This window comes from Perca flavescens, chromosome 1, assembly GCF_004354835.1.
Source record: "Perca flavescens isolate YP-PL-M2 chromosome 1, PFLA_1.0, whole genome shotgun sequence".
In the NCBI taxonomy this organism is placed as follows: domain Eukaryota; kingdom Metazoa; phylum Chordata; class Actinopteri; order Perciformes; family Percidae; genus Perca; species Perca flavescens.
Genome location: NC_041331.1, coordinates 6,932,285 through 6,955,241, shown reverse-complemented (window position 1 = coordinate 6,955,241; position 22,957 = coordinate 6,932,285). Strand labels below are relative to the sequence as shown.

The 22,957-nt window shown below is 42.1% G+C and overlaps 1 protein-coding gene across 2 annotated transcripts; it reads left to right on the top strand.

Moving 5' to 3' along the window:
* The first annotated feature begins 1,634 nt into the window (after positions 1 to 1,634).
* lmnl3 (lamin L3) lies at positions 1,635 to 21,711 on the top strand. 2 transcript variants are annotated; one of them, XM_028581010.1, is made up of 11 exons: positions 1,636 to 2,412; positions 3,261 to 3,417; positions 4,781 to 4,906; positions 5,377 to 5,547; positions 7,009 to 7,134; positions 8,319 to 8,539; positions 9,461 to 9,680; positions 18,692 to 18,799; positions 19,693 to 19,809; positions 20,019 to 20,129; positions 21,355 to 21,711. In XM_028581010.1, exons 1-11 carry the CDS (start codon positions 2,003 to 2,005, stop codon positions 21,394 to 21,396), a joined length of 1,809 nt encoding a protein of 602 aa, XP_028436811.1. In that variant the 5' UTR covers positions 1,636 to 2,002; the 3' UTR covers positions 21,397 to 21,711. The 2 variants fall into 2 exon arrangements, with proteins under 2 accessions (XP_028436818.1, XP_028436811.1); XM_028581017.1 differs by lacking the exon at positions 20,019 to 20,129 and having other exon boundaries at positions 1,635 to 2,412.
* Positions 21,712 to 22,957: the final 1,246 nt, after the last annotated feature.

Here is a 22,957-nt window from a genome sequence, read left to right as displayed (position 1 = left end):
CTTCACTCCACTGGCTACCCATACAGGCAAGAGCTGATTTTAAAATCCTTCTTTTAACCTACAAATCCCTGAATGGCTTTGCACCCTTTTACCTAGCCGAACTGATTAAACCCTATACCCCCGCACGACCACTCCGCTCCCTGGGTACCAATCTTTTAGAAATTCCTAGGGTCAAAAAGATATCGGCAGACCACCGTGCCTTTTTTTATCGAGCACCACATCTCTGGAATAACCTTCCGTTATATGTCAGAGAAGCCAGCTCTATTACCACTTTTAAATCAAAACTCAAAACATTTCTCTTTTTAAAACATTATGGACCATTACTATGACTTCCTCTATTTTCTGTTTTTACCCTTGTACCACTTTTTAATTTGTTTTTATGTATGTATGTATATATCTGCAATGATTTTGGATGTATTTTGTATTTTAATCCTAACTTTTTACTGAATTCCCTGTTGTACAGTGTTCTGAGACCATGTCTTATGGTGATATTGCACTTGAAATAAATTTGAATTGAAATTGAAAATAATAATTAGCTTTTTCTTGTGTCTGACGTTGTTGACAAAAACAAAGTAATAACTTGAAAAACGTCTATTTTATGGAGAAAAAAAATATAAAATGAGGAGGTTGCACATTGCTGAACAGCCAAGACCTTGGTCTATAATGATATACCTTCAGATTTTGTAATTTAACTAATTTTTTATTTTCAAAATTAAAACCTGTTTTATCCAAATTCCCAAGAATCAGTGAATTATGACTTCACACATTTCACTTCACTTATTTCAAATATGAAATCTGTTAAAATATGTGGTAAGTGCCAGATGGGGACAAACCTTTTTTTTATTGAATACTTTCAGATTTACAGGCACTTTATTGCTGCAATGTTGAATGTGTTAATATTTAATATATGGGGTAAAACAAATATTGCATTTAAAAAGCTGGAAATCCAAATGCAGTCTTGTGATAACAAGTAGCATCCGCTTCTGGCTTTTGGCTAGTCATCTCTATCAGCTGATGTCCTGCAGGAATCTCACTTATGCCTAAATCAAGTTAGGCCGAGTTACACGACAACATAACGGAAGCTGTACAGTTTTGCCTTCGAAGTAAAGTCCTTCAGGGAAAAAACAAAACAAAAACATTTACTATGAACGGCACTGTTTTCATTTTATGTAGTTTTCCCACACACATTCAATGGTTCACTTACAACACCGGATATCATGTTACATGTTCCAAGATTTAGAACCATCCTCATCCATTTTTTTTGCAAACTAAATGAGAATTTGACTTACAATTATATGTTTTACGTTGGTAGTTTGTACTACACGCTAACACGTTTGTCAATGACGTATTATTATTATTATTTTTTTATTTAGTAAAGAACATAGGTACATCGCCAGTATGTACATATACAATAGCAATACCAGAGGTGCATATACAAAAAAAAGTAGAAAAGAAAAGTGCAGTACATATTAAGTCAAATGTATCACCGGTACATGAGACATTTTTCAAACACACTTCCAGTCTTAATTGCCTTCTTATTTTGAATGTCTCTTATAGTGTTGCCGTATTGGCGCAGTTCTTGAAATTACGTATTATTTTGAAAACCTTACCCGGAACTGTATTACGTCACTTAGGCTCACTTGTCGCTAGCGGAGCTCTTGACAATGAGTCTACTCGTCAAATGTGATTAATTTCAGCTGTGGACACCTTTAATGCAGGAAAACGGGCCGCTTGACAAGTACGGAGGACCACAGCCAGGATTCCCATGTGCTGCGTTGATCGATGAACTTTGCGGAGTGGTTCAGTGCGATTTTTATCCTTTCTAAAGACCACCGCATCCGTTGCTTGTTTTAACGTTAACGTCACGTTACTTTACTGTGGCCCCTAGTTTTGTAGTCTGTGTCTATGTCCTAGTCTGACGGCATTATAACTATCTGGACTAGTTGTGGACCCTGGCTACAGAAGTGTCTAGCCCACCACCACCACCACCACCACCACCAACATGGCCTCTGCCACCTCGACCCCCGCTGCCGCCGCCTCCAGCGGCCGCTCCAGCCGCTCCGTGAGCCGCTCCGCCGGCCGCAGCGTAGCCGGCACCGGCCTGGCCACATCCAGCACCAGCCCAACCCGCCTGTCCCGCCTCCAGGAGAAAGATAACCTCCGGCACCTCAACGACCGCCTCGCCAACTACATCCAGCGAGTCCAAGAGTTGGAGAGTGAACGGTCTTCCATATTGTTCCAGCTGGAAGAGAAGGATGACTCGAAAAGCCGGGAGATGGGCAACGTCCGGCGGCTGTACGAGGAGGAGTTGGCCGATGTCAGGAAGTCCCTGGACGGCCTGGCCGGAGAGAGGGCCCGCTTGCAGATCGACTGTGGAAATCTCTGCGAGGAGAACAGGAAACTTCAAGCCAGGTAACGTTGGTAGCGGATAGGGTAAGTAGCTATATACGAGCAAGCAGGTGCCAGAGAAGCTGCTACGCAAGACTCCGTTTAAAAATGAGCTAATTTAATGCAATCTTGCTTGGCGTAAGACGCACGTAACATTACCTGCAGAACACATGTTGGCATTTCTAAATTTCAGTGCGGCTGTATAATTCGGAATGAATTCAATACACCAAGCGGCACGTTTCTCAGTAATAATCCTTCTTTCACAGATCCCACTGCCCGCAGTGGCGTATCCTACTCCGCTGGCTACATTTCAGAGAGAAATATTGTAGCCTACTTTTTACTACACTACATTCATCTCACAGCTTTAGTTACTTTACAAATTAAGATTGTTGCACTCAAAACACATGTAGGTTATAAATTATGCTTTATTATAATTTAAACTAATCAACAATGTAACGGCCTAGTCCAATTGAAATGATTAGTGATTAGACCATTAAACACACAACTGTTTGGATCCTTTTCAGTTTCTAAAATGGGAGGATTTTTCTGCATTTAGCACTTTTAATACTTGAATTACCTTTTCCTGATGATACATGCATACATTTACTGAAGTAACATTTTCAATGCAGGACTTTTACTTGAAAGTGTTTTTAAAGTGTGGTATTAGCACTTTTACCTAAGTAAAGGATCTGAATACTTCTCCCACTGCTGCAGAGAAGTGCCCTAGAAGGTGGATGGATAGATGTATGTATGGCTGACGGAGGCCGCGTCAGACCTACACCCATCTGATTGGAGTTTGGTGTGATATGAGAGAACTAGCTCAGTTTTTTTTCTGTGCTGCTCCTAATTGTTCTGATGTTGTCCCCCTTCAGGAACCAGAAGAAGGAGAGCGAGTTGGCGAACGCGCTGGCCCAGTGGAGGAAAGTGGAGGCGATGCTGAGCTCCAAGGATGCCGAGTACACCAAGCTGCTGTCTGAGAACCGGAGACTCACTGAAGAAGTGGCCGACCTGCAGGAGCATCTGGAATATGTATGGACTCAAGCTAGATTGACACTAGGACTGGATGATTAATCGGAATGGCAATCTGGACTAGTGCAATATGCATATCGCAGTTTGTAGTGTTTCCCCCCAGAAAAGTTGTTTGGCCAAGTGTCAGGTGTCTTTATTTTCGGTGAGGGCCAGGATGGGGCCAGTCCCAGACTGATGGCAGCATTAATGTAGAGCCTGAGTTTCTGTGATAACCGAATCATTGACAAAATTGGCAAATTTTAAATAAAAAATAATTAAAGGAATTAAAGGTTGGTAAGGAGGAAAAAAAGCATCAACAGGGAAACCTAGTAGAGCCTGACCGATAAAGGATTAAGGCCGATATCGATACAAATATTTGGTGATTGAAAAATCCGATATATCGGCAGATTTGTATATATTAAAAAAAAAAAAAAAAAAAAAAAACGCGTAACAAAACCCAAACAGATTTCCCTAACATTAGTTATTCATGAGTCCTCAGTAAAATAATGCAGTTTAAAAATAAACTTATATTGTCACAACAGAACAGAGGAACATCAAAATATATTAAAGTTCTGATAAATAAAATGTATAAAAATACAAATTTAAGATGTGGAACAAAGTCCTTTTTGAACAAAAACAAACATCTGTGTTGCCAACGGATGTTTTTAGATCCCCCGTGGACAAACTATGCAACACCAACACTCAGAACATGGTTGAAGGGGGTTGCCTCAGTTTTATTTTATTTTTTTTAAATATTAATTTATCAGAATCATTTGTCATAAATGATTCTGATAAATGAATATTGAACATTTAAAAAAAAAAAAAAAAAAAAAATGTATTGGCCGTTACAAAAACCAATAGTTTGGAAAATGCCTAATATTGGCCTAAAACATACTTCAACACAACACTGAGCTCCCTAATTAACGGTTACCTCATTTGTGTGACCCGTACACAAACAGAAATGTAATAAGGGCAATTTGTGGTGGCTTGGACAAATAAGATGCGTGTTGATTAGTAAGCTTCGGAAGTGTTAGGAGGCTTGTTTTGTGGCTGTAGGATGGCTGATGTTGGGTCAGTCAGATTTTTTTTATTTCTCTGAAACTTTGGTTTGGTCTTTGGCAGTATCGGAGGAATTTCCAATACTGGTATCGGAACAACTCTAGTCAAAAGTGAAATTTGTTAGGATTTCACTGTCTTATTTTGTAAATGTATTATCAAAGTAATGCTGACCACGGCATTACTTTTTTTTTTTTTTTTTTTTTTTGGTAGTAAACAAATGACTGAGGATTCAGTTTTTCCTTATGGTTTGGGACAAAGGAGGACAAATCGATTATCAGTTGACTCACCTTATCTTCTTGTTCGTGGGTGTGTCCCCCCTCCTCAGGCAGAGGGTGTACTGGGCGATACGAAGAACCAGCTGAACTGTGAGATCCTGAGGAAGGTGGACATGGAGAACCAGGTGCAAACGCTCAAAGAGCAGCTGGAACTCCAGAGGAACATCAGTGAGCAGGTAAAATGCACGCATGGCCCTAAGCAAGTAATTTAAAAAAAATAAAAATAATCAGCAGGTGCAATAATATCTATATTTCACAAGTACTATTTTATTAATACAGTGTGTGTTTTTGATGCCCTTTTACAATTACGACTATCTTAAAGCTGTTTTCTTGTATTCTACTTTTATGTATTCTATTTATTTTCTATATTTCTATAGCTTTATATTTTCACTGTTATTGTATTTCTCAGATGTTTTGTAAAGCTGACTCTAAGAGCAATGCACACAAATTCTAATGTACCTGTGCAAATGGCAGACTTCTATTCTAAGCTGGCAATCTTAACTACATTTCTAACCTTGACCTCAACACAATTTTTAAATGCCACCCAATCCTGTATTCTTCGGAGTAGTGCGTTCATCTGCCCCAGGCTGATCGCAGTTTTTTTATCAATGTATTTTTTTATTTTTTTTTTTTTTTTTTTTTGAAGGAGGTCTTGGAGATCCGAAGCCGACAGGACAGCCGTCTGGTGGAGGTGGACTCGGTACAGCGGAGAGAGTTTGAGAGTAAACTTTCGGAGACGATTCAGCAACTCCGCCACGACCATGAGTCTCAGCTGCAGCAGTACAGAGAGGAGCTTGACAGGACGTTCAGTTCAAAGGTACAGACCATAGACTGTAAAAATGAAAGACCAAGCTTCTGGGTCTAAAAAGTGAAGCCAATATGGAAGCGCCTTATCCTGCTTTCTGTCTAACCTCCAATAGGGGGCAACTCCACTGGCTCCAAAAAGCAGGCTTGGCAATGCTAACCATGCTAACACTGTGGACATTAAAATAGACCAACTTGTTTTTGAGCGTTGTCTGTGTTTTCATCTTAAACGTTGACCCTCACACTGTGTTTTCACTTCAGCAAAGTTAAATGGAACATTTTGGTCCCCTAAAATGTTGTTCTCCCAAGCAAGCTAGCTAGCGTTAGCTTGTACCTTAAAGGAACACGCCGACTTATTGGGACTTTAGCTCATTCACCGTATCCCCCAGAGTTAGATAAGTCTCGAGCTGGGCAATATATCTATTATATCAATATCGTGATATGAGACTAGATATCGTCTTAGATTTTGGATATTGTAATATGGCATTAGTGTTGTCTTTTCCTGGTTTTAAAGGCTGCATTACAGTAAAGTGATGTCATTTTCTGAACTTACCAGACTGTAACTGTTCTATTATTTGCCTTCACCCCCTTAGTCATTATATCCACATTACTGATGATTATTTATCAAAAATCTCATTGTGTAAATATTTTGTGAAAGCACCAATAGTCAACACTACAATATCGTTGCGATATTGAGGTATTTGGTCAAAAATATCGTGATTTGATTTTCTCTATTACCCAGCCCTAGATAAGTCCATACATACCCTTCTCATTTCTGTGCGTGTCATAACTCTGTCTGACGCACCCACCGCTAGCCTAGCTTAGCACAGATCCTAGAGGTAACTGGCTCCATTTAGCCTACTGCTCCCCAATAAGTGACAAAATAATGCCAACATTTTCCTGTTTTACATGTTGTGATTTGTATAGTCACAGCTTCGCCTTCTGAGAATATAGTATGTATACGGTTAGAAGATGGCTGTGTCTCATGTGACCTTATTTGTACAAGCTGTGACTATACAAATCACATGTAAATAGGAACATGTTGGCATTATTTCAGATAAATAGCGGCAGTACCATTAGGTTCACGTTCACCTGCCGGTAAGTCTCCGCTGGATGACTCCCTTCAGTAGGGTTGAAAATCAGCAACTTTCCCTCTTTAGCGCAGCGCCGTGAGACCATAAACAACACTGGCTTGGCCGCGTCATCCTGCCCTGCTACACACTCGTCAAAGATCATCGCGTCCGGTTTCGAACAACCAAGAGAGCGACGGCCAAATTGCCAAACTCGAGGCTTCAAAACCGCAGTCAACTAACCAGTGGGTGACGCTACTGCTGCTACGTCCATTATTTTTACAGCGCATGGGACAAACGCAGAATTTAGGATGATGCGTTTCAAAGTGTCCAGATTTATTGCACATTGTTCAAGTTTTTTCATAACGTGAAGGTTTTTTTTTTTTTTTTTTTGTGCGCTGCAGTTGCAGAATGCCCAGCAGGCTGCATTGGAGAAGAACCAGGTTGCTTCAGCCACCAGAGACGAACTGGAAACCACCAAGCTCCGAGTGGAGAGCCTCAGCTCCCAGCTCCAGCAGTACCAGAAAGATGTAAGTGCGGTTCGTAACCCACACTTATGATTTTTTTTTAAAGCTTTAGTGCGTAACTTTATTAATGAATTAAGACTATCAGCTCCACACAACTCTATCTGTATTTCTCAGTATGACTATGTTTAGAAGATTGTAGCATCTGGCGACTTTTGCATGCAGAAACTCGAGTGAAGATAAGCACCTCTTCTAAAGAGTTCATGGCCGAATCCCAAAGTGAGGCCTGAGGACTAAAGACTCACGGACTTAATTGATCTCAGGTGCTGAGTGAGTGAGTGTGTGAGGCCACATGGGCTCAGATAGGTAGAAATGGGATTGGGACAGCACTTCACGAGATCACACGTTACCTTGGTGACGTTTTAATAACAAAGATGTTGCTGACACTTTCCACACGGTCGAGGAACAAGAGATGGCTGCCTGATTCCAAATTTTTTTCAAACTCTTTTTTTTTTTTAACAAGCTGGACAACAGGTGTCGTGCTCTTTGCCTTTTTTGTAATTTCTGGATTTCCCTATGGTGTCCACAGTAAACAACGCTTTGAACTGTGGGTAATTCCCTTTGGTGAAGTCTGCATCGATGCAGACTCACGAAAAGGGCTCTGTAAGTGTGTACTCAAACTCTCACGCCCTTTTGAAATTCGACATTGGGACAACCCTAAGCCCTTACGAATTTCACGAACGCGCACCTAAAGTCCGTGAATCCGGACTTTGGGATTGGGCCCATTTTTTTATTTATTTTTTTTAATTTATTTTTTAGTCCTCAATGTCCTCCTAGGTTGCTAGTAACTGTGTGGAAGGGGAGGGGTGCGCGATCACGTAAGGCTTGTATCATGTGGACGCATTGACCGTGTTCTCATTCCTAGAATTCCTCATCGGCGTGACAAACTACACTATAGCTTTAAATAAAAAAATGCACCAGCCACAGTATTCCTTACTCCCATGATACTTTTAAAGCGGTGTCTTAAATCGTTGGCTTATTTACATGTTGTGTGTTCTTAGCTAGCTTATTGATAAACCTGCATTCAGAAATCTGCTGTGTTTAGTAATATTGGTATCCGTACCGGTATCAACTTCTTATTTTCTTTCTTTTTAACGATACCCAGCCCTAGTTATGGTTCCAGACCGTTTGTTGCCAGCTTCATTGGTTATTCCCCGCTGCTGCCATTCAGTTGTTCCCGTCTCTGTCAGAAAGCAGCGCTGGAGGGCCACTGCCAGGATCTGGAGAGGACTCTGGACCGGGAGCGGGAGGTCTGGCAGCACCGGCTGGATCAGAAGGAGCAGGAGCAGCTGAGCATGAGGAGCCAGATGTTCGCCCAGCTGGAAGACTACGAAAACCTGCTGGACGTCAAACTGGCCCTAGACATGGAGATCAACGCCTACAGGAAGATGCTGGAGGTGGAGGAGCAGAGGTATGCCCGGGATCTTCCACGGGTGGGAATCTTCACCAGTCTCACCATTCCATTATCATTATCCTGCCAACGGTTGGAATCAATTTGATTTCACGATGGGTCACCTGCTCAATATTATTACATTGCTACACATGGTTTTCACACGCACCCACAAATTCAAGCAGTCCGATATATGTACATAAACTGCCCTTTTTATTGTATCTGGTCTTAAAAAAAATACACTTCCTGAATGTAGCAATGAGTCTGAACATGGCAGGCAACAGACAAAAGGCAACAAAAAACCAGCGGCCGGACAATCAACTAGTAACTGTAGGCAATAATCGATTATGGTCACTGCATCCATGCAGAATCATCGCCGTTTAATGTAGAACCCCTAGTTCTACATTATGTAACAGTTGAGCAAGGCAGCATCCATTTTACTGTCTGCTTTTTAGGGGTGGTTCATGTATGTATCGTAATTTTCTTTTTTTGACTATTTCTAAAATCGGATTTTTGATTTACCTAAATATATTATGTTTTCTACGGTAGCGCTGACAGCGACTATATCCTATCTGTTTCCAGCAAAACCGAGAGATGGCAGAAAATCCATATTATGTTCTTCTTTAAAGATGAAATAAATGTCTGACATGAGATGTGCATTCTTCTTAGAAAACAATGGCTTTTTTAGAAATGTCATGATATATTGTCTCTAGAAGTGTATTCAACTTTTTGTTTTTGTTAAAGAAGGAAAAGAAAATCCCAATACTCGATACAATCAGATCGCAATATTTCTAGAATCGCAATGAATGAATATTTCAATACAAATCAAATCGTGAAAGAATCGAATCGGGACAAAATCTTATTGTACCAGCCCTACTGCTTTTCATAAATTGGAAATATTTGGTCGTTTTTTTTTTTTTTTTTTTTTTTTTTTTTCCTCAGATTGCATCTGTCACCCAGCCCCTCCCAGCACGCAGCCATACCTCGGACACACGAACACAGCAGCCGCAAGCTCAGAGGGAAAAAACGCAAGCACGAGGGAGCCTCTGGCAGCTCGCCGGCCTACAAGATGTCCAGTCGCTCCACGGAGAGCGGCGCTGTGAGTGTGGCAGAGGTAGACGCCGACGGAAAGTATGTCCGACTGAAGAACAACTCTGAGACGGTAAGGTTCCGCTCAGACTGCAGCCGAGTCTGATTTTTAGTTTCACAAATCGGACCTTTAAGTCTTGACTGTCGGCTCTGTTATTCGCAAGTGATCAGATTGGATTTGTGTGTCCAGACATCACCAATCTATCTGCATAGGTTGCTGTGGTAACAACCTACACACATTTGCACTGGCTTTCTGGTATCGTTCAATAGATCTGTAGCAATTCCACATTTTGCTGTACAATTAATTGTCTCACAAATAATTGCCGTTAATGATAAAATTGCTCTGTCAAATAAAATGTATTTATTTATTTTTCAAACAATACAAGTTTTGAATGAATTCCAGGATACGTGTGATGGGCTTGCTGTTTTGCATCGTGACAGATTCTTATGTAGAGCGATAAACTCACTTTTTTTACCAGTCACAGGATGCATGGCAACGCAGGCGTTTTACTGACTTTATAGTCTATCATCAAACTAGAGAAGGTTTTAATTATTGGGGACTTTAACCTGTATATTGATGATTCTATATGTAACACAGCTGCTGATCTCCTTTCTATCGCAGACTCTTTAATTTTACTCTTTTACCCACACACATTAAGGGTCACACCCTGGCCCTTGTCTTCTCTCTTGGTCTACATATAGTAAATGCACGTGTGGAAGATGTTCATGTGAGTGATCATAGCTGTGTTCTTTGACATTAACTTTCCTCTAGAGCCTCCGCCCCTGAGAATTGGGTCCCAAAGGTGGATTATTGAAAGCCAAAGCCCAATGAATTAAGGCAACTTATGATTTTGGGGGTTTACATAGGCTACTGGTGAGATGGTGCCTGTGTTTGGCTATGCGTCGGTCACCTCTCTGCTCTCTCATAAATCTGTAATCTTCCTTGTGATTTTCTTTGTCAACCCTATCAACTACCAGTTATGTCTCTGCAATCATACCGTATGATCGGGCTGCGTTGCTCGGCATTAAGGCACATATGCAGGACTTTTGTATTACCCAGGACCGATTTTTTTTTTTTTTTTTTTTTTTTTTGTTTTTCCCTCCAAAACTGGAGTGCCACGCGTCATCGCCGGAATACCTGTTGCTTACCCGGCGCGAGGGCAGGAGAAGGAAGCGGGGATCCAGGGCTGGGGTCCAAGTCTAGAGGAGAAAGTGGCGATCCCGTGGAGTTTCATCTGGGCCAAACGGATCCAGTGCTCCTGGGAGTGAGCGGTGCCTGAGGCCGGTTCCGGTCTGTGAGTCAGATTGGGACGCGGTCTGTGCGTCATCGCCTGTGTGGAGCATCTCCGACTGGATCTTCCCAACCCGGCCTGCTCGCTATCGTGCGCCCCGCCAGTGTGTCCTGTGCCCGGTTACCTGTCGGACGGATCATGCCATCCAGCATGTCCCAGGCGAGCCCTTGTCATACACGCGCTCTACCAGGATTGCACTTTTAAATACTCCATTGCGAGCAAGGCTTTTACCCTGAATGACCATTTCACTAAGGAGAACTTGGATTTTCTGTTAATTACGTAGACGTGGCAGCGGGAGAACGAGCACTTTCACCTTAAAGAACTATGCCCCCCGGACTGCTCCGTGTTTGGTACTCCTCGGCTCGCGCGCCGTGGAGGCGGACTTGCGCTGGTTTTTCGGGATTCTTTCTGCTGCAGTTTGACGGACACCGCTTCATTCAACTCCTTCGAGCTGCAGATGTGTACGGTTGGGAAAATACACCCATTTTACTGTGTTTTAGTTTACCGACCTCCTGGTCCTGCACGTTCATTTCTTGACGAGTTCTCTGAGGTTTTTAATGTCTATCATTAAACTAGATCGCGTTATTGTCCTTGGGATTTTAATTTGCATGTTGACGATCCCTCTTGTTCAACTGCAGCTGAACTGTTGACTATTATGGATTCTTTTAACTTTGTACAGCATGTTTCTGGTAACCTGACTCCGCCAGATGGATTGCTTCGCATTTGCTCGGCATATCCATCTGGGAACTTTCCGTTGGAGAACTTTTGGAAGGGGCGGAATACTGGTTATTTGATTGGATGAACAATCTGTCCATCACCTATGTTGGTGATAGACGGGCCAAATCAACCAATCAGATCCACAAAGCGTATGAAAATACAACCACAAGCCCGCCCCTGCTGCTGCAGGCAAAGCATAGCTCGTTAGCTCAGCATGCAAGCAACATGTCGGTAAAGGAGATTTGCCGTTTGTGTAACGAGAATTTAGGAATAAAAGTCACCATTTCAGGTTCCTGGACCATATTCCAAAAGAATGATCCAAGAGAAAAAAAGCATTAGCGAGCGGCTAACAGAATTAGGGCTACCGCTGGCTGATAATACTGGTTAGCTGATTGGATAAACCATCTGTCTATCACCACCTAACCCACCTCAAAACCAACGCTGATTGGCCCGGTCGTTTGGCTAACGGCTCCAAATTTTCTCTGCCTCAAGATGCCAGACTGATCTGCGAGTGGAAAACTGGAGCTCGCGAGATCAGGACGGTCTCACGAGGCTATGTTTCTGGTCCCACGCATGAAAAAGGCCACAAGTTAGATTTGGTATTCTCTTGTGGCCTAAACATTGATAAACTGAGTGAAGAATTTCAAATTAGTGACCACTACTGTATTTCTTTTAATCTGTCGCTTACCATGATGCCTACTGTCTGTAATGTTGTAATACAAAAACGCATCATTAGTGAGACAACACCTAGTGAGTTCTCTGCCTCTTTTGACTCTCGCCCCTTTTTTGAATGTGATGTTGATTCACTTGTGCAAAGTTTCAACAACCGCTGTCGGTTTTGGATATGGTAGCACCTGTTAAAATGATTTCAGGGTCACAGAAAAAGGCCCTTCAATGGATAAATGATAACATTTGTAGTTTTAGGAGAAAATGTCGGAAGACAGAGCGTCTGTGGAAAGCCACTAAATTAGAGGTACACAGACTCTATTTAAGAGACATGATGCTGGATCTGAATGAATTGATAAAGCAGGCTCGCTCAGCTTATTTTTCTAACCTTGTGTCAGGAAATGAGAAGAATCCAAAAGTCTCGTTTGACACCATTGAAAATCTTACAGCACCTTCAGCTCCTCTTGTGCCTGTGTACACACATGAGGACTGTAACAACTTTTTGTTGTTTTTTTTTCTGAACAAAGTACATGACATTAAGGCCAGTGTTAATTTTCCATTCATCAGTATTTGTTCTACTGAGTTTTCACCGGTGTCGTCTTGGTCGTCCTTCACTCCGGTCAGCCTACAGGATGTGAAGACCATAACAGGAAGTATGAAACGGTCTTCGAGCCCCGCTGACATTGTCCCAACAACTGTATTGTTGAAAATGTTTGATATTGTCGAAGCCTGTGTGGGAAAAAAAATAATTAACGTGTCACTTAGATCTGGCTCAGTCCCCAGCTACTTCAAACACGCTGTGGTAAACCCGATCCTTAAAAAGCCCAATCTTGACCCTTCAGAACCTAATAACTACAGGCCCATATCTAAACTTCCATTTATCTCAAATTTTGGAAAAAGTAGTGGCATGCCAGCTGACCTCCTTTATGGAGCAGCACAACCTTTTTGATACTTTTCAGTCTGGTTTTCAAAAATTACACTCTACTGAAACAGCCCTTATCAAAGTCTCTAGTGATGTGATGATGGCATCAGACTCTGGCCGCTACACTGTACTTATACTTCTTGATTTGACTTCTGCTTTTGACACTGTGAATCACAGTATACTGATCAATCGGCTTCAAAATGAGATGGGACTGTCAGGATCGGTACTTCAATTCAATTTCAATTTTTTATTTATAGTATCAAATCATAACAAAAGTTATCTCGAGACACTTTACAGACAGAGTAGGTCTAGACCACACTCTATAAATTCCAAAACCCAAACAATTACAGTAATTCCCTCAAGAGCAAGCATTAGCAGTGGCTATTGCGACAGTGGCAAGAAAAAACTCACTTTTAGGAAGAAACCTCGGCAGACCCAGACTCTTGGTAGGCGGTGTCTGACGGGCCGGTTGGGGGCGTGATGAACAGTGGTGATAACAGTCACATTAGAAGTCACAGTGACTTCGAAGGTTATCGTGGAAGTTCATGTCATAGCAGGGCACATCGTGTCATACTGAGTAGTGCAGTCTCCTATACCGGATCCTGACTACTCTGTGCATAGGAACATCACAGCAGGGCGTTGCGGGATGTAACGTTGCGCTGCAGAGCACGGGTGGATGCCGCGGATGCAGCAGGACGCAGCAGGATGCGGCCGGAATGAGAGAATCGCAGAGCATAGCTCTGCGAAGAAGAACACAAAGGACTCCGGGAGTAAACTCCCCAGAGCTAGATTAGTAACAAGCATTTCTGGGACAGGATGCATACAAAAGTAACAAGTAGAGATGAGAGAGCAGCTCAGTGTGTCTTAGGGAGGAACAGCCTCCCCGGCAGTCTAGAATTGTAATAGCATAACTTAAGAGAGGCAGGTTAAAGAGAGGTGCCTGGTCGGGCTAGAACTCCCTCCAACCGGATCGGGCTGTACTGGCCTGCCTCCCTCTACTCTCGCTAGATTAATTATACAGTATATAAAACTGATGACTACGAGGAGAAGCAGGTGGGCCGGGTTAGGCGGACGCTGCAACTCCTCACTCCTTAACTATAAGCTTTATCAAAGAGGAGGGTTTTCAGTTTACTCTTAAATGTGGTGACGGTGTCTGCTCCTCGAACCCAGACTGGGAGCTGGTTCCACAATACTTCAGTGGTTCTCTTCCTATATTCATGGCAGAACCTTTAATGTTGCTGTAAACAATGTACAGTCTGTGTCCAATTTGTCCTGCGGAGTGGCACAAGGGTCAGTTTTGGGTCCTATTTTTGTTTTTACTGTACATTTTGCCACTTGGTCAAATTATTGGTTGTTTTAAGGATGTATCATCATTTCTATGCCGACGATGTCCAGTTGTATTGTTCTTTTAATGATGCTGAGTTCCATCGTTTGTCTCTGTTCCTAGAGTGTGTGTCCTCCATCAAAGACTGGCTGGCCACTAACTACCTGCAGATAAATTCAAACAAGACTGAAACGCTGATCTTTGCTCCAGACCATAAGATCCCACTGATCAAACAGCACCTTGGCTCTCTGGGCCTCTCTGTCAAATCCAGCCTCAGAAACTTGGGGGTTGTGTTTGACCAAGCCATGTCTTTGGAGACCCACTCAAAACAGCTCGTCCAAAATTGCTTTTATCATCTTAGGAACATCTGTAAAATACGCAAAATATTGTCAAAAAAGGATCTGGAAATGATGATTCACGCTTTCATATCAACAAGACTTGACTACTGCAATTCTGTTTTTACTTGTCTGAATAAGTCTGCCCTGAACAAACTGCAAATTGTTAAAAATTCTGCTGCTAGACTTTTAACAGGTGCTCCTCGATGGTCTCATATCACTCCAGTCTTGTTGGCTCTCCATTGGCTCCCTGTAAAATTCAGGATTGATTTTAAGATTTTAGTACGGACTTTCGGAGCCTTAAACGGTCAGGCCCCACAGTACATCCTGGACCTTTTTGAAGCTGTATTCCTCTGGCCGGACTCTTCGGTCCGCTGGCCAGAACCTGCTTGTAGTCCCTAAGACTCGTTATAAGCCCCGAGGGGACATGTCTTTTGAGTTTGTTTCTCCCAGACTATGGAACGCCCTGCCCCTGTCCATGCATCTGGCAGACTCTGTTGTCTCTTTTAAAAAGGATCTGAAAATTATTATATACCATTTAGGAAAGCTTTTGGTTGATGGATTTTCACTAGTGTCACTTTAATTATACATATGTATACACATTCTAAATTGTTTGTTTTACCTCTTTTGTACAGCACTTTGTGATTTTATCTGTGAAAAGCGCTTTATAAATAAATTTTACTTACTTACTAATTATTACACATGATGCTGCTGAGAGGTTCTCTGCCTTGTTGGACCCATGTTCACTATGGGATGCAGTGATGCAAATGTATTTCGTCTTTTTATTTTAGATAAAGTAGCACAAGTTAAATCAAGCATTGTCACCCATTTAATAAAAATAAACAACCTTGTCCTTGGATTGATGACGCAATCCAGAGTTTTAGGAGAAATTGTAGAAAAGTTGAACGTCTCTGGAAATGTTCTAAACTCAAGGTTCATACGCTTCACCTTTTAAAGAACTAAGGGTTACCTTTAAACGAGATGCTGAGCAATGCGAGAACTTGCTTCTTTGCTCAGCTGATATCCTTGAATAAGCACAATCCCAGAATCTTATTTGACACCATTAATGCAATGGTTTCTCCTTCTGGCCCTCAAGCAACCGTCCTCTAAATTGGACTGTAGTGAATTCCTCCAATTCTTTGTAAATCAGATCAGAGATGTTGGGGCAAACATCTCACCATCACTTTCTCAGAACTCTGCCTGTGACTTGTCTCCAGCTCATTCTTAGTCAACTTTTAAACCTGTGACATTACATGATATCACCTCTCTGCTACATACATTGAAACCCTCATCTTGTCCTATGGATGTTGTCCCTACTGTGCTATTTGTACAATCGTTTGACTCCATTGGCCCCTGTATTGTTGAGATGCTTAATGCTTCACTTTTAACTGGTGTAGTTCCTAGTTTTTGTTTTTTAAAACCTGCTGTTAAGCCTGTACATAAAAAGCCCAGTTTGGATCCACTACAACCTAAGAGCTACAGGCCAATATCCAAACTTCCGTTTCTTGTCAAAAATTCTGGAAGAAGTTGAAGCGGAGCAACTCACCCTTTTCCTAGAGAATCACGAGTTGTTGGACAAATTCCAGTATGGTTTCCGTAAAGCATTCTACGGAAACTGCACTAAAAGTTTCTAGTGATATTATGTCAGCTGACTCTAAGGAATATACAGTTTTGGTCCTATTGGACCTCATCTGCTTTTGACCCTATTGATCATTATATTATGATAAATAAACTTTGTGATCTGGTTGGGATGTCTGGATCAGTTTTAAAATGGTTTTCATCCTACCTTTCTGGTAGAAGTTTTAGGGTTTATGTGAATCAGATCATTTCTGAAACTGCAGAGTTGTGTGGGGTACCTCGGGGTTCTGTCTTGGGACCTATTCTGTTCCTCTTGTAGCTATTTCCTCTAGAAAAAATAGTCAATTTAGCGACATATCTTACATCTGTAGGCGGATGATATTCAACTGTACTGCTTGTTTAAGGAAACGGAGTTCTATAAACTGTCTTCTTTAATTAACTGCTTGACTAGTATCAAACGGTGGTTATGTGACAACTTTTTTGCATCTGAACTCAAATAAAACAAACAGTAATTATCGCCCCTGAAGTAGAATCCCTCAGATAAAGCAGCATATTGGTGACTTAGGTTCGTCTCAGGAGCTTAGGTGTTTGATTAAGCCATGTCCTTGGCGCACCACTCAACAATTAGTTAAACGGTTTCTTCCAACTGAGGAATATTTCCAAATTAAGAACACTAGTCTCAAAGGGTGCGTTGGAGATGATCATTCATGCTTTCATTTCCTCTCATTTAGATTACTGTAACAGTCTTTTCACCTGTTTGAGTAAGAAGGAGCTTTACCGTCTCCAGGCTGTTCAGAACTCTGCTGCAAGGCTTTTAACTAACGTTAACAAAAGAGCACACGTTATGTTACACCTGTTGTAGCATCACTTCACTGGTTACCAGTCCAGTATAGAATTCAATTTAAAATATCCTGGTCCTTACTTTTAGAGCCCTGCACGGTCAAGTTCCTCCCTACATCTCTGACTTGATACAGCTTCATACTCTCACCCGTATTCTGAGGTCTATTAGTGGTTCCCCGCACTCATTATAAAACTAGAAGGGATTGATCATTCCAAGCAGTGGCTCCTAGGCTGTGGAATGACTTGCCTCCCTTTCTATGTTATGAGTTCTGTCGAATCTTTTAAAAAGCAATTGAAGGCTATTCAACCAGGGTTTTATTTAATCGAGGGGGTTTTATGGTCTTCTATTTGTATTAAAATATTCTTGTATTTTAATTTGTTGTATTGCATTTTATTGTGAAGCACTTTTTTTTTTTTTTTTTTTTTTTTTTTTTTTTTTTTTTTTTTGATCTGTGAAAGATGCTATACAAAAACTTTACTTGCATCTTTTGGTTATATCACGGTCATGTGACCCAGATAATGTAATAACACACAGCCTATGAAGTAAACCACGCCTCTTATTTGTGGATTAATTGTGGTTTAATAAAGAAATAGGGATTACTTAAATATTCAACAATTATTAAATAATTGTTACAGGCCTATCGTGCAATATCTAAAGCTGAAATAAATGTTTTGTTCATAAAGTTAAATCGATCACCTTAATTTCATGTCTACCTTATATCACCCGCATCTATCTCTTAAAAAAATGCGTGGTAGGAAGTATGTGAGGTGACACATTCTCACTTTTATAAATGGGTGCGAGAAATTGTTCATGCATGGTTTTTGTGTTTTGCATATCATTTATAAATCTGGCTGCTGAACACATGACTAACTTCTGTTCCAGTAGACCCAATCGCCAAGTTTGTTGACAATAACTTCCGGCTAGAAACCTCCTGCGTCCCATACGTATAACTTAATGGCGCTGAGGAACAACTGGGTATACTCATCTCCTTCATCTAAAATGCATGTTTGATGGCAGCATGGTGGCCCAATGGTTAGCACAGCAAGAAGGTTCTGGGTTCGAATCCAGGTCGTACCGGGCCTTTCTGTGTGGAGTTTGAATGTTCTCTCCATGTTTGTGGGTTTCCTCCCCCACCATCAAAAAACATGTACTAGGTTCTCTACTGCCTCAGATCTGGAGTTGGTCCCCGGGTGCTGTAAATGGCTGCCCACTGTTCCCTTGAGGGATGGGTTAAATGCAGAGAATGAATTTCGCTACATGTATGTGACCATAAAGTACCTTTACCTTTGACAAACGTTAGCTTGGAGAGCTAATGTACCTGTTGGCTGGCCACAGACTAAAGAAAATGACACCACCCAAACTAGCTGTCAAGTCATTCAACTGCTCCCTGTCCTGTTTGATTTTTCCAGGAGCAGCCGCTGGGTGGTTGGGTGGTCCGGAGGTTGTACCCCGGCTCTGGGGACCTCTCCTTCCACATCCCCCCCTCCTACGTCCTGGCTGCTGGGCAGACTCTCACAGTGAGTAGTACATTATGTGTAACTGTATTTCCTTAAGCCACCCTTGCACAGAGCAAAAAAACTCATGACAGCGTTTCTCCCCCCCCCAGTATATTGTTAACCTGGTGACCCACTGGGCCTAAGTTGCCCCCCACCAGGCCTAAACTTCTGGCAATTATTATTTTTTTAATGTATTTAGTAAAGTTGGACGTAGCTTTCAGCACTGACTTAATGTAGGCTCCTATGGAGTCTGTCTTATAGCCTTTTTTAAATTCTCAGTTTCGTGATTATTCAGTTATCACAGAAACTGTTGGGCTCTACATTAATGCTGCCATCAGTCTAGGACTGGGCCGAGCCTGGCCCTTGGGGAAAAAACGCACCGTGACACTTGCCACTGGGCTAAATAACTTTTAGACAGAGATACACCTAGATTATTAGTACATAGTCTTGCATAGCCAGACTTATTTCCACAGCGCGGTGTCAGCACTGCAGTATGGTCTGGCTACACCGCCTATCTATCTGGGATAGGAGGGAAAAACACTCTGGCTTTTTTTTGTCTTTAAACCAATCACGACTGTCCTGGGTGGCGTTAAACACCGATTGGCAGAGATAGCGAGAGGGGAGGGACATCCTGGATGTCAAGCTGTATTCCAGCAATGTTCATCAGCTGGGCCAGACTAGGGGCGGCACGGAGGAGGGGGAAGTCGAGTTTCAGTTTTTCTTGGCGCTCCCACATGTTTTTATTGTATGGCTGTTATCTTTTTCTCATGTTCGGTCTCTTGAATTAGTTTTTAATGTATTTTATGCTTCGTGGTAGTTGTGTATTTTGTCTGTAATTCTGCTGTACAGAGCTTTTGGTTGTTTTTTTAAAGTGCTCTGTCAATAAAGTTTGATTAACGTGTGTGTGCTGTCAGATCTGGGCAGCAGGTGCCGAGGCGGAGGCTGATCCTGGGGACCTGATTCTGCAGGGCCACATGAGCTGGGGCCCTGTCACAGAGATCAGGGTGATTCTTCTGAACCCCAACCAAGAGGTAAGTGGAGCAGTGTGCACGTGTGCATTCTGGGAGATGTACTTTTGCTTCAATCCCTGCCATCTGTGTGTTTCGAAGACCATTTTTGATGCAATTTTCTTGAAAATAAAATGCCCCTTGTAGTGTTGATGACAGACTCTACATTTGACCCAAACCTAACCCTAGTGTTGGATGTAAGTCACCATAGGAGTCATGCAATACCTTTTCAGGAAGTAGCAGAGCGCAGGGTGTGCATGCAGCACAGGGGTGAGGAGGACACTGAATTGGAGTTTGATGAAGAATTTGTGGCGGGCAGTGACATCCAGCACTTTCGGAGACAGGTAAACGCATGCCGACTCATGGAACCAGCCCAAAACCCAAAAGTTCCATAACCTCGGTATGAAGTATAAAACCAGCCCAAAACCAAGAGTTCCATAACCTCAATATGAAGTGTGAAGTGCTCTTACAGATAAAAGCACACATGCTTTACTATATAAAAATGTACGTCCCTTTTTTTTTTTTTCTGCCTACACTGAAGCCAAAGAGGAAGAAGAAGAAGTGCTGTTCTGTCTCTTGAGTGCAGACAGACAGCGTGCTGTACAGTAGGTGAGAGGGCCCCCAAGCTCTGCTAGTCTCTGCTGTGCACGGCTCTGTGTACCAGTCACAGGATGCATGGCTTGTTTCATACATTGCTGCTGCCGCCTTTTTATTTATTTTATTCAGCACGACTTCAGCATCACGTAGCAAGTTCAAGTCCGTCTCTGTCTGGGTAACCTTTAAGTTTTATCACGATACGATATTGTATCGGTTCTTCGGACAATGATCGGATACTTCCAGATATCTCAAAGTCTGCTACGGTACAATTTTGATTGAACTCGGGGGCCTTGGATCGATATGAGAGCATTCATGCCCATTTAACACAATCTGTTCCATTCATATCAACTCACAAAAAGCAACTAAAATAGGATTTAACAATTTTTGCAATGCTCCGGTCTGAAACCTGCCAGTCCTTGGTTTAAAGAAATGCCAATTACCAGAGCACGTTTTTCCTCCCATCCTGAAAATGCTGTGGACTAGCCAGAAGGAGCGCTATGGTTAATGTTAATGTGGTGCAAGGCAAACAGGCCATGAACAATCTAAATGAGCCGCTTACTAAACTGCTCTCTTAATGCACTTCTGTTGTGGACGAGATGCAACGGGGCATCTGCAGCCTGCCTGCTAAACACCTGACATGTTAAAATGCGCTCTGCCTTTTTATTACGAGTTTACAGACACGCCTCTGCTGATTGGGTATCACCTGTGACACAGCCACCAAACCAGAGAAAAAGTAACTCAAAGCCCGTTGCACACAGTGTCACACCGTTCTGTTGAAACATGTTGTTCAACACAGAAACACTGTTTTGAGATTGAACGTGCCCCTGGTTTACCACACGATGCCAGTTGTTTGCTGCCATACCTTTCCCCTAACCGGAATGCACGTTCAGTGCTAACCACACTGCCTGTATGAGACCTGCATGTATCCCATGGTGCTAAGTGATTCAATATAATGCTGCCCTTTTTTTCCAGGATCTATCTGGATCTAAGGAGGCGAGCTGTGCGGTCATGTGATTTCTGCTGTGCGTCTAGAAAACATGGAGCCAAAACGTCTGGTTCCTCTGTCTCGTACAACAAACTGGACTCTGACAAACTGCAGTACATACATACAGGACATTGAGCTGTTAGTGTGACTGTGAGCAGCTCCGAGGCCTTAGAGCAACAGTACCCACCTCAGTTTTCCTCACGTTTCATCGCTGTAACTGCACAATATATGAACTTTGCCTTGATTTAATTTCATTTTAAATGAGTGTGTGTGTGTCTCTCAAATAAAACTTATCATAATAGTTATAAATAAATTAATAAAGTTATAAATGCAGTTTGGTCAAACACTTGTATTAAGACTGTTTATTACAACAAAAGCATTCTAGTTAAATTTTGCGGGAAAAGCTGTGCGCTGGAAGGCTCACACAACACTTAACTTACTGTTGACTAAAATGAATAGCAGGAGGAAGCGGCACAGGTTAAAGGGTTGGGTCACCCAAATACCCAACAAATGTCATTTGCACATTTTCAAACACCCTTTCTCACTTTCCTCTGGTATTTACCATGCAGATTTTTAGAAACGGTATCCTGTTTTCTCAGGCTAGTCCACAAAACACAACCGGTATGATACCTCCACTTTTTGATGTGCATCAATTTTGCGCATATGCGTAAGTGTTGATGCAGGAAATGGCTTAAATATTGCAAAATGATTTTGCGTCTGGCTGCTGTGGTAAAGTTGGAATACTAACAAAAAGATCTCTGAGCAGCTCACAACTATTCTTTAGAGTGCCAAAAAATAAACTGATGGTCGGAAACCTTCCTATCAATGAAATGATTGCTAATTTTCATAGGCACTACTTCAGAAAGTAGTTCCAATGAAACGTCACAATGAGATCAGTGGATATAAGGGACACGGTTTCTGGAAGGACTTCATTGCATCGCTCTAGACTCTGGGGAAAGTAGGGAGAACTTCACCAACTCCGCCACCACCATCCAACATGGCTGCTCTGAGCTTTAACAGTAGTAAAAGCTGTAGTTGTATACAGTTTTTGAGCACTTCTGTCTCATTAAATCAGTCGTACACACAGTCCTGTCCAGCTTCTGTGGGCATGTCGCTATGGGGTTTAAATGCACACAGTACAGCGTAGTGCGTTGCTATCAACTGGAATTGCTGACCATGGCTAACCGGGCTGGAGTACCCCTTACCCCCGTTTTTCCGACTTGTAATTAGAGAGGTACCAATACCAGTATTGGAAAAGCCTCCGATACTACCTAAAATGCTGGTATCAGTATTGGAACTCTGGATCTCTATGCATCAATCTGATAACCCGTAATTTGTGCTATGACTGACTGTCAAACTGGACGTCTACGGCATTCATTGTTTGTTCCTGTTTCACAAAAGCTTTAACCTGAGCCAGACTGTACAAAAAAATTTATAGAAATCATATCCCATCCATACTGGTATATCGAATCGATATTCAGTATTGGCCGATACACAAAAAATGATATGGGACCATCTCTAGTTGTAACTGCGGTCAGCTCGGGCGTGATGTCCTAACCATTTCCGACTTCTGAGGTAAATGGAACGCCG

Bases quoted from the DNA above. Each gene is read 5' to 3' on its own strand.
- lmnl3 (XM_028581010.1), top strand. From the start codon at position 2,003: ATGGCCTCTGCCACCTCGACCCCCGCTGCCGCCGCCTCCAGCGGCCGC. The intron at 8,540-9,460 runs GTATGCCCGGGA...TTTTTTCCTCAG, and splicing joins CTGGAGGTGGAGGAGCAGAG to ATTGCATCTGTCACCCAGCC. The intron at 18,800-19,692 runs GTGAGTAGTACA...GTGTGCTGTCAG, and splicing joins CTGCTGGGCAGACTCTCACA to ATCTGGGCAGCAGGTGCCGA.